This window comes from Urtica dioica, chromosome 4 (genome assembly GCF_054948205.1).
Source record: "Urtica dioica subsp. dioica isolate 48M chromosome 4, U.dioica_male_clone48M_v1_H2, whole genome shotgun sequence".
Taxonomy (NCBI): domain Eukaryota; kingdom Viridiplantae; phylum Streptophyta; class Magnoliopsida; order Rosales; family Urticaceae; genus Urtica; species Urtica dioica.
Genome location: NC_142759.1, coordinates 6,255,917 through 6,267,391, shown reverse-complemented (window position 1 = coordinate 6,267,391; position 11,475 = coordinate 6,255,917). Strand labels below are relative to the sequence as shown.

The 11,475-nt window shown below is 35.7% G+C and overlaps 1 protein-coding gene across 2 annotated transcripts; it reads right to left on the bottom strand.

Annotated features, from left to right (window-relative positions):
- Positions 1–6,142: 6,142 nt before the first annotated feature.
- LOC149399742 (thaumatin-like protein 1b) lies at positions 6,143–8,958 on the bottom strand. Of its 2 annotated transcripts, none has more exons than XM_089611193.1 (4): positions 8,910–8,958; positions 8,591–8,795; positions 6,929–7,544; positions 6,143–6,678 (listed from the first exon to the last, which is right to left on the bottom strand). In XM_089611193.1, exons 2-4 carry the CDS (start codon positions 8,652–8,654, stop codon positions 6,441–6,443), a joined length of 918 nt encoding a protein of 305 aa, XP_089467319.1. In that variant the 5' UTR covers positions 8,655–8,795; positions 8,910–8,958; the 3' UTR covers positions 6,143–6,440. The 2 variants fall into 2 exon arrangements, with proteins under 2 accessions (XP_089467319.1, XP_089467320.1); XM_089611194.1 differs by having other exon boundaries at positions 6,143–6,675.
- Positions 8,959–11,475: the final 2,517 nt, after the last annotated feature.

Below are 11,475 nucleotides of genomic sequence, written 5' to 3'. Positions count from 1 at the left end.
GTATTTGCTTGCATTCGGTCGTCATTCGACGGGCTCGCAGTACTTCAATGCCGAGTCGGACACCATATTTCATCATCATAATCATCAATTCATCATCATATTCATTTGAAATTAACATATTCATCATCTTAATCATCAATTCAACGACATATTCATAATCATAATTACAAATTCATTAACATATTCATAATCATAAATATCAATTCATCATCATAATAATCTAAAATAAACATAATAATCTCCATGAACATCACAGATAACTTAACATATATACCAATTCTAAAGTCTTTGTTTAATAATATAAGTTGTTGACCCCCACCTAATTTACCTTTTGTTCTTCTTCTTTTATTTAATTTTATATACCCTTTTTTATATTAAGCTAAGAAGACTAAGATATCATTTAAGTACAACTTTTCTACATCTTGGGTGAATATTATTCACCCTTTACCAAATAATAAAAATAATTTCTTTATTAAAAAAAATTATTCTTCTTAATTATAAAAGTATATTTAAAATACTATTAAAATGAAATAAGAGGGACTATATATTAATTTACTATATACAGAAAATTAATGTTAATAAAGGAACTAGAAGTTTAAAAAAAAGGGGTAAAATATTAATTCTTCTTCATCTTCTTCGTTGTTGCTGACTTCAGAGTCGCTGTTGTAGAAAACGTCACTAACACAACTTGCGACAGTGTTACATGGCTTCAAATTTTCTTGAGAATCACGGGCAGTAAAAGCAAGGAAGTTGTCGATAATGTCTTCCTCTTCTGAATCCTCATCACTCCAAGTACGGGTGTTGTAGCTTTTGTTACGCTTCTTGAGGGTGTTGGCACATTCTGCTTGGATATGACCGAATCCATGACATTCTCGACATTGAATCCCCTTAGCTTTGACATTCAGATCTGTGGAAATTTCGCTGGCGTTGGATCTGTTTTGGGAACTGTCAGAGACAGTTTCTGAAACACTTCTGCGAGTGTTGTTGTTCATCCTCTTCATAAATTTGCCAAAGTTCTTAGCCAGAAGAGAGATAGTCCTAGCCAAGTCTTCATCTTCAGTAAGGCTGTGGTTGTTGTCGAGGTCAGCTTTCAATGCAATTCCATGAGTCTTCGGCTCGAGATTGTGGTGCTCATCGTTCATCTCAAAGGTTCTGAGGGAACCCATTAACTCTTCCAGCTTCATTGTGGATATGTCTTTAGCCTCTTCAATGGCAGTGACTTTGTAGATGAACCGCTTCGGAAGCGACCGTAGAACTTTTCTGACAAGTTTTTCCTCAGACATTTTTTCACCAAGGGCAAACGATTCATTAGACAAGTCACAAAGTCTAGAATTGAATTCACTAATCGTTTCATCTTCTGTCATTCTTAAGTTCTCAAATTTAGTAGTCAAAAGCTGGAGACGAGACATTCGTACCGTATCAATTCCTTCATGAGTGACTTGAAGGATATTCCATGCGTCTTTGGCCACTTCACATGTAGAAATCAGCTTGAATGTGTTGGGGTCGACGGCCGCCATGATCGCATTAAGAGCTTTAGAGTTACCGCTTGCCAGTTTATCTTCATTCATAGACCAATCAACTTCAGGTTTCAAAACAGTCTCTCCGGTATCATCGGTGGTGGTGGGGTGCTTCCAGCTAGTGAGGACGGCTCTCCAAGCTTTCTCGTCTAGTGCTTTTAAGAATAGGCCTTCATCCGAGCTTTCCAATACGAGTAGTTTCCACCGTCGAGGAGGGGCAGACGGCCAATAGATGCACCTTCTCTCATGAACTCCATCTCTAAATAAACAGATCAGTAACACTACGGATCACACTCAACAGGACTGAGTGAACCGCTCTGATACCAATTGAAATTACTGAATCTGCGCAGCTGTTGCAGAATTTGTTGTAACAGAAAGTGCGACAATTGCTGAAATTTAGAGAAACAAAAGATTAACGATATGAGTGCGGAATAATAAATAGACACCAGAGTTGGTAACCAAGTTCGGCTCGTGTCTACGTCTGGAGGGCCTTTGCCCGGTGGAAAGCAATTTACTATGATAACGTGGTACAATAAGGATTTACATTCAACGACTCCCACGCTAGCTACCCAACCTACGTCTATCCTCTTCAACAGCAACTTAGGCTCCCCCTATCGATTCCCACAGAATATCTCTCCCGAGACTTCTAAACGTGTTTCCCAACAAAAACAATTGAAAAACTAACATCTAGCTTCTAATACAATCACCCGTATATAGGCAACAAAGCAGAGGTAAAAGACACCTTAAAAGCTTGAACACATGTTGTTCTAAGCTCAACTAAAACACTCAAATAAATCTCTCTAAAGGCGTGAGTGAATATGGTGTGGTTATGACCTATTTATAGAGAAAATTAGGTCAAAACGAATCTTGAAGTCGGATTAGGATCACCAGCCCATTATATCATCAATCCACACTGGAATCCTACTTCAATTCGGAATAGAAAAGCCCAAAAGTGAATGGGTTGTAATTGTTGCGCAAACTGTTACAACAGAAACTGTAACGCTTCCAGAATAATCGTAACAAGACTCAATTCTATCTGAAATAATATATCATGATTCTTTAATATTTTGTCAACATTAAATCGCCAATTAATGTAACAACAAATAGTATTAAAAATAGAGGATTCTTTTTACAACGTAGTAATATATATATATATATATATATATATATATATATATATATATAGAGAGAGAGAGAGAGAGAGAGAGATTTTAATTACGGTTGGTAGAGAAAAATCTAATATTCAATGAGCTAAAGGTTATAACTTATAATAAGAACAATCGTTTTCACTCTCCTTATTTTACTCATAAATGTGGAAGTTATTATTAAAATAATTTAGAGAAAAAATGAAAATGACTCAAGTATCAAAGATTACTAATAAATATGTCCACTTCCCTTTTTATATTTTTTATTATAATTGAAAATTTTATCCGTCAAGAAGCCTAAACAAAATAGGCCTAAAGCTCGTGTCATTGTCAGCTACAGTATTTTAAAAATGGATTATTCTTAAATTATGATTTCGATTAAATTTAATATGTCAAAAATATGATTTTTTTTATGTCTCAATAATCACATATCACAACAACATATTCAATATTCTACTAAATACAAAACATTTTCATGTGTTGATACAATTTACTACAGTGTTTTTTCGTCAATATTTTTAGGATCTCGTTTCAAGAGACATGAATTTTTTGTTTGTATTTTGAACCTTTTCAGACCTACTCATTTAATAAATAAAAAGTTATTAAAAAAATTACTTAAAATTATAAAAAAGTTAAAATTATAAAAAGTTAGAAATATAGAAAATCTATAAATTTTGGTGATTTAATATATATTTATAAATTTGTAAATATTATATTATATAATATATAAAATATTAGGTAAATAACCAATTATAAAATGTTTGAAATTACTATTTCGCAAATCTTAAATAAATAACCATAAACATGATGTGACCTAATAAATTGAAGCTACTATTTACTTAAGATTTACGTATATAAATATATAAAAATAATTATCGACCTAACATTTACAATACAAAATCTTAGTTATTTAGCAATATCAATGTGTAAATTTGACTATTTAACCCTATATTATATTCGTCCCCCCCTAATTGATAAATACATTGCAGGACGATCAGCTGTGACATCGGCGATGATCCAGGCGGAGAACTCCTGCGTCGACCCGATTCAGGTGGCGATGGTATCATCCCCAGGCTCGCCGGAGCTCCCCGCCTCCGCCACAGGCTTTGTCCTCTCCCCACAAGAATCCGTCCCCGTCCCCGTCCCCCCAGGCTGGTCGGGCCTGCCCCGCCGGAATCCTAATCCCGCCCTCTGCCGCCACCTTCGCCCGCTTCCGTGCGGTGGCCGGCGCGATCGGAGGCTACGAGTTTTTCGTCAGCGCGGCGGCCGGGTTCAACCTCGCCGTGCTCGTGGCTCCCGCCGGTGGAAGCGGGCCCCGGTGCGCCGACACCGGCCACGTAGGGCTCGATCTGAAGGCGTGCCCGGAGGAGTTTCGGGTGGTCGACGGCGGTGGAGACACCGTGGGCTGCAAGGCTGGATTTGAATACGACAGTGCTGACGTGGCTGTGGTTTCCCCCACATTTACCTGCTTCTCCGCCAGCTACCGCATTCAATTCTGCGCTTCTGACTTTGTCACGCACACGTAATTATTTATATTCTTTATATGGTAATCATTTGCTTTATTATAACAAATGAATAATATAATGTGCGATGCTTTCTCTTGTAGTACTGTAAACGTGATCATTTGTAATAATATCATTTGTAAGAAAGTCCAAAGGAGCAGAAGAACAACAATGGATTGGCGTTGATTGTAAGCGTGATCGTGAGCAGTATCGGCACTGTCGCAGGGGTGGTTTGGTGGGTCGTCAAGAGATCTAGCAGCGGTGGATGTTGCAACCGTCCAACAATTATCAACAACTTTTACAAACCGAATCGGATATCGCAAAACCCTAATGATAATGATGCGCGCGCAGTGGTTGGGCTGAGCAGTATCAAAGTTGAAGTCAGTGTCGGTGAATGATAATGGAACTATGTACGTATGCGTATGAGTATGAGAGAATCAACTTGATAGATTCGTGGTGTACTATTTATTAATTTTTATCCTAATTAGTTGCTCTGTATTTGGTACAGAGAGACTATAAGAATAAAGGAGAAAGAGATATGTGTTGGAATAGAAGAGGTCCAATAAGTTTACACCTGGGCCAAGCCCATTTCGCAAGCCCACTCAACCACATCAACATATAAGAGAGGAAACCCTAGACTGAGATTTCATTCGGCACATTTTGATTCTCTCTCTACTCGGCTCTCTCTCTCTCACTAAAACTCTCGCAGCCTCTCGCTGTTCTTCTCTTTCTCATATACGCTCGACTTGTTGCTCCCATTGCCGAGACCTGGTGTGTTCTATTCGAGTGTGATCGTTGTGATCTTGTGGAGGAATCTCCGACTCGGGACTCTCGGCTGAGTCAAGAAAAGAACTAGGGTTTCATTGTGGTTTGGGGTTTTTCGTGTGTATTGATTCAGCGATATATTGGCTGGTTGTAATCAGTGTTTGTGTGCTTGTAAAGACTTCTGTGATTAGTGAATCGAGCTTATCCTCTGAGCTCAACGTGGAGTAGGCATTTGGACGCCGAACCACGATAATCCCTGGCGTTCTCTTTCCTTTTCTGCACATTGTTGTTCTTTGATTCAATCGTCTGCGTAGGTTGTTAGTTTGGTTAATTTCAGTCTTTATTTGGTTCTTTATTAAAATCTTGAACCGGAAATAATTAGGGCTGTAATTGTGTGTGAGCGTTGCTGTGTTGATTCGTTTTTGCCATCCAAAATACTTCAGTCACGGTGTTAAATCCCCACAATATGGGACCGTCAAAGAAGCAAAACTCATATTTTTGTCCAGACTTCGGAATTTCATTTCGGTCAATTCCCGTGATGTTTAAGTCTCCTAAATGGTTTTTTCTCTTTTATATTTTTTTATTTTTGTTCGTGCTTTAATTTGCATTGATTTTTTTTTTTTTTAGTTTGTAATTTTGGACATCGATCAAACCTTATAAATGCATTTTTCACTTTTTTTTTAATTTAATTAAGAATATCGATCGATTTCATATTGGGGGTGTTGGTCAATTTTCGCATCAACATAATTGGCTATAGAAGGAAGGAGGGACGTATGCACCTTAACATAGGAAGAGGCTCATGTGGACGAAACATAGCTCCGCAAACAACGCTTGTTGTTGCACCAGGTAAGTTCATTTATTTCTTATTTTACATTTTGATATGGGGTTTAGTCTGTTTGAGATCAATAGTTAGTTTTATTGACATTGTGGGTTAGTTTTATTGATCTAATTTGGTTGAGATTGATAGTTTTTATTTCTATATTGTAATTGATATTAATTGTTTGGGAATTGAAATTGATAATTTGTAATTATTGAAGAAAATGGATATTAAGATTTTTTATCATTATTTATAGAATGTGTTGTGAGGTTGAAATTGGAATGGAGTATTATATGAGTTTGTATTGAAATTGATATTGATATTGATAAATGATAATATGTAGAGAACATAGCATAATGAGAAAAATGAAATATCAAAATATAAATAAAAACGGTATTCGATCTCCCAAAACTAAATCTCATCATACAAATGACTATATGTTTACTACTATATTTTTATTTTCCTCTCTCATTTATTATGTTACACAGCCTCTCTATCAAACATAGGGTCACAAAACTAATTAGGAAAAAAATAACGTACTATCCATTTACTCGACCGTCTCTCTTGCGCAAACCTAAATTCTCCTTCACCGACACTGCCTTCAATTATTAACACTGCGCAAACGCCTAAATTCTCCTTCACCGACACTGCCTTCAATTTTTAACACTGCTCAACCCAACCTTAATTTGTGTGCTCATTTTGGCAATATCGGATTTTGCCCGTAGAAGTTGTAATTGATGATAGGACTAGCAGTGGGATTGTCACGGGTGCCAAATTTCTTGACGACCCACCATAGCAACCCCGTGACGCTGCTCATTGTGCTGACCAGCCCTAGAATCAACGGCAATGCATTCTTCTTCTTCTTCTTCTTCTTCATTGTCGTCTTCGGATTTTCTTTTTCTGGCCCTGGTTCCTCTGCCGAGTTTGCACTACTGGAAATAAGCATTGTATTAATATCAAACATTGAAAGAGAAGAAAAAAAAAACCAGAATAATAATTTATATATAGATAAAGACTTTTTCAAGACAAGCTGGTATATACATAAGCATCTTGAACGTTGAATCTACGAATGCGCATTGAATTTGATAGAAAAATGAAAGCGAAGACTAATTCACGTATGATGACAGGCATATATATATATATATATATATATATATATATATATATATATAATATACTTACGTGTCTGGTGTGTCAAAGTCAGGAGCGCAGAATTGAATGTGGTAGCTGGCGGAGAAGCAGGTAAATGTGGGGGAAACCACAGCCACGTCAGCACGGTCGTATTCAAATCCAGCCTTGCAGCCCACGGTGTCTCCACCACCATCGACCACCCGAAACTCCTCCGGACAGGCCTTCAGATCGAGCCCTACGTGGCCGGTGTCGGCGCACTGGGGCCCGCTTCCACCGACGGGAGCCACGAGCACGACGAGGTTGAACCCGGCCGCCGCGCTGACGAAAAACTCGTAGCCTCCGACCCCGCCGGGCACCGCACGGAAGCGAGCAAAAGTGGCGGCAGAGGGCGGGATTAGGGCTCCGGCGGGGCAGGCGATGGTGCGGGAGCTGCAATCTCCGGTGAGGCACAGAAAGGCGGGGTCCGCGGAGCAGTGTGTGCGGGCCCACAGGAAGCCGGACCAGCCTGGGGGGACGGAGAAGGGGACGGATTCCTGTGGGAAGAGGACAAAGCCGGTGGTGGAGACTGGGAGCTCCGGCGAGCCTGGGGCTGATACCACCGCCACCCAAATCGGGTCGATGCAGAAGTTCTCCGCCTCGATCAGCGTCCATGCCTCAGCTGATCCTCCTGTTACCATATTTATTATTATTATAACCATTAGACTTATAGCGTTTTGTATAATAGCCAATTTTTTGTAAATTTTATGTAAATAGTTAAAAAAAAACCAAATAAGCGGGAATGTTTTTGAGTATTTTTGTCTTTTTGAGTGTCGTAAATAAGTTGAGGTAACTATTTACAAAAAATTTACAAAAAGTTGGTTATTTAGCAATTCTTAAACTTTCAGTGACTTATTTGGCTAATTTTTTGTTATTATTATTCTCTTAACCCATTTCTTTTTTGGAAAGTTATCGATTGTTGTATATTTATAAATATACCCTATATTAAACAGTGAACTGACGGAGGACCGGAGTAGAGCTTAATTTGAGGGTCTATGTTGAAGAAAACAAAATTAGACGGGGTAATATGTAAATTCAATTAAAAATGAAAAAAAAAGGAGCTATTTAGTCAATATTGATATTTTAAGAAGTGACGTATTTATTTATCTAATTTCAAACTTGATTTTAAAGAACTAGTCAATATTTCGTTTATTTCGGTAAATTAATCATTCACCAAAATTAATGTATACTTATCAATATTAGCGTGTGTAAATACCAATGAAAATTGTGTAAAATATTATCTTATTAATGAGGTCACGTTACTAAATATAACTAGATTTTAAACATGTATAAAACGTTGGTTAGATTACAAATTCAAAGTTTCAAGTGCTCTAAGGATTTTTCTATTTTAGGCATGATAGGATCTATGGACATTTTCAAACTCAAAGTCAAGAAAATTAAACGAATCACGAATATAAGAAAAAGTCTCAATATCATAAATAAAATGGTGTTTGAATAAATAAAGAAAATGATCTCAGAGAAACTGTTTTACGACAGTGTCAAACAGAATGTATATACACAACGTTTAATCACAACATATATATAATCACAACACAATAACCCAACGTATAATCACAATACACGGGGTATTTATGAGAAATAATTCATAATAATAACAATAACATATCGTTTTTCCAGAATTCTAATAATTTACCAGATCATACAATAGACACGAACCTAAGGCGATCTGGCTGATCAATAGTAGATAGAAGAGCGGCATAGCAGCGCGTGCGATAGACATCGTGGAAAATCCACCTGCAAAACAAATTTGGGAAACAAAAAATTAGATATATATATCGAATCAGATATATATTACCTCTTCAAGTTGCGTTGGAAATGAGTTTAGAGTTGATCTTCACGTTTCTCCCCTGATCACCCTCCCCTTCACATGTATACGCGGAAAAGAATCAGTAATCATTCCTAGTTTATATATTATCAGATGGAGTTGAAAGAAGAGAATGAATAAAACTAAAAGTAGGTCGTGATAAGAACTCACCGCGGCTAGGGCTCGAGAATGAAAGCAAAATCAATAATACGGAAATCTGGTGGGTGTTGCAAAAGCTGTATATCACCGGGTTTAAATAGGGCTGGCCATAGTTGGTGATCTACATGAATATATAATTTGGGTAACGTGCTGTGACTAGATCACAGTCAGGGTGATTTGTAAAATATGAACGGTTAGATGTCCATCAATGATAGTTCTGATTTAATTTGAGCCGTTGAGATAAGGATAGGACTGATGTTTGACAATACAATGGGCATCTCCGCTTGTAAGTTCACGACATGTATAATTTAAGCAATAATTTGATGTAGTAATTTATTTCCTTAGCTCTTTAAAATTTCATTTTATTAAAAAAATATTATAGGCGCAATTCAAAAGCCGATATTATCTCAAACCAATCAGAAGCTGTTTGCGTGCATAGTGGGTCCCAGTTTTGTTGCCGTGTGTTCCAAGCCTGTATTATGTCACGTCTAATCTCTCTCCCAAAACTTGATCAAGGGGCGAAACATGACTAATGTTTTCTTTTTTAGGGTGACAATAATGTTTAGAAGCAAATCTAATTTTTCATAACCCTATGCAAAACATATATCACTCCAAAATATACTAATTAATTCTGAAAATTGCCCTTTGATTTCTTAAAAAAGAAAAGACGAAAATCTTGTCATGGTTTAAAGTTAAACAGAGAACGACAACATACGACATGGCGAAACCGTCTTCTAAAACGAGGAATTCCATATTTTCCGGCGAGTAATCGTTATTTTGACACGAAGCAATAATGTTTCTAACATTTACATGAGGAATATCCTGATTATATAACCTTAAACATGCATTTAATTAATCAAAAAATATTTAGTTTTATTTTTTAGAATATGTGAGTTACGTGTGATAAAAATACCACATATAGCTACTCAAAAAAAAAAAAAATACCACATATATAATTGATTACTAATATTAGGATTTATGGTTTTTTTGGAGTATTGATTTTTTGTTTTTATATAGTACAGTAGTATTAATTTTAACTCTATTATGATTGAAATGTCGAACGATAATTACAATCTATATTTTTTACCATATGATATTTATGAAACTATATTTAACTAAAACTACTATATCAATACAGTCATATTAATATTTAAATTTTAAAAATAAAAATTTTAAACTAATTGACAATCGATTATCTTTGAATTTAATTAATATTAATTTCTAAAACTAACCTTTATACTTATAATATTCGACAATAACCAGTCTACATTACACCTTCAAAATTAACATTTTATGCAATTTTAATTTTTATATTGAATATCTATTCATATCACATTTACATAGTTGATTTATTCTTACAACTTCATTCCAATCTTTATTTGTAAACTTAATTGTATTTTTTTTATTATATAATATACTGTATGTTTATAATATCTAAATTACTTAAATAAAAATAAATTGCTGGTTTGGATCAAAGACTGACAGCTGCTATATTATATATACACACATGACACATACATATATACATACATATACAAACATATATATATATATATATATATATATATATGTGTATCGGTTGGTTTTTGGAATATATTAGAAGATCACAGCTTGAAGTTGGTGAGGAAATGAGGGTTTTTTTTTATTATATTAATCACAAACCTCGCTAACGTGGCAACGGGAGTGGATTGGGGCTGTAAGATCTATAACTATAAGAAGGAATGCCGCCACACAAGCACAAGCAGCCATTTTCCGAGCGAGGGTTACAAAAAGGCGATTTACGGTGGTCCCGGATATTCCGACAAGTGTCAGAATTGATCCGCTGAAGAAATCATTTTTCAATGGTCTAGTATTTCTCCGTCTTTAGAAGTGTTACAAAAGAGAAATTTCATTAATTGGGTTTAATAAACCATTAAATATCAAGATTAGACCCTAATGTTTAAAAATATCTGAATATGGACTTTTGGCCTAAAATCGGACAAAAACACCCATGAGTCAAAAAACCCATATTTTTCTCTCATTTTCAAATGATTTTCATCACAATTCTTTTTCATCTTCGAATTGGTTGCGCTAGGATTAGAATTTTCATCACCGAAAATTCTTTTTCTCTCGACCACCGAAAATTCTAATCCTAGAGCAACCAATTCGAACACCAAAAGATTTGTGATGAAAATCATTTGAAAATGAGAGAAAAATATGGGTTTTTTGAATCAGGGGTGTTTTTGTCCGATTTTGGGTCAAAAGTCCATATTTAGATATTTTTAAACATTAGGGTCTAATCTTGATATTTAATGGCTTATTAAGCCCAATTAATGAAATTTCTCTTACAAAAGTTATAAGGAGAATAAATGGAGGAATTAAATATCTTTCAATTTTTGTCCTTGTTTTCACTATGAACGCCATGGTTTCATTGGATTTTTTTTTTTTTTTTTTTTTTTTTTTTTTTGCTGACATTTGCTCATGGACATTATATTTGCATACAACACACTAATGTTTTTTTTTTTTTTAATTCCCGGGGATTTCTTCTTTTCAGTCCATTAATATCAACACAATCAGGGCTGGCTTAACAGAAGTCGAG

What these genes read in the sequence shown, in the direction of transcription:
- LOC149399742 (XM_089611193.1), bottom strand. Translation starts at nt 8,654, where the DNA reads ATGTCTATCGCACGCGCTGCTATGCCGCTCTTCTATCTACTATTGATC. An exon ending in GATCAGCCAGATCGCCTTAG is followed by an intron (nt 7,545 to 8,590) that starts GTTCGTGTCTAT and finishes ATATGGTAACAG; the next exon opens with GAGGATCAGCTGAGGCATGG. An exon ending in GACTTTGACACACCAGACAC is followed by an intron (nt 6,679 to 6,928) that starts GTAAGTATATTA and finishes GCTTATTTCCAG; the next exon opens with TAGTGCAAACTCGGCAGAGG.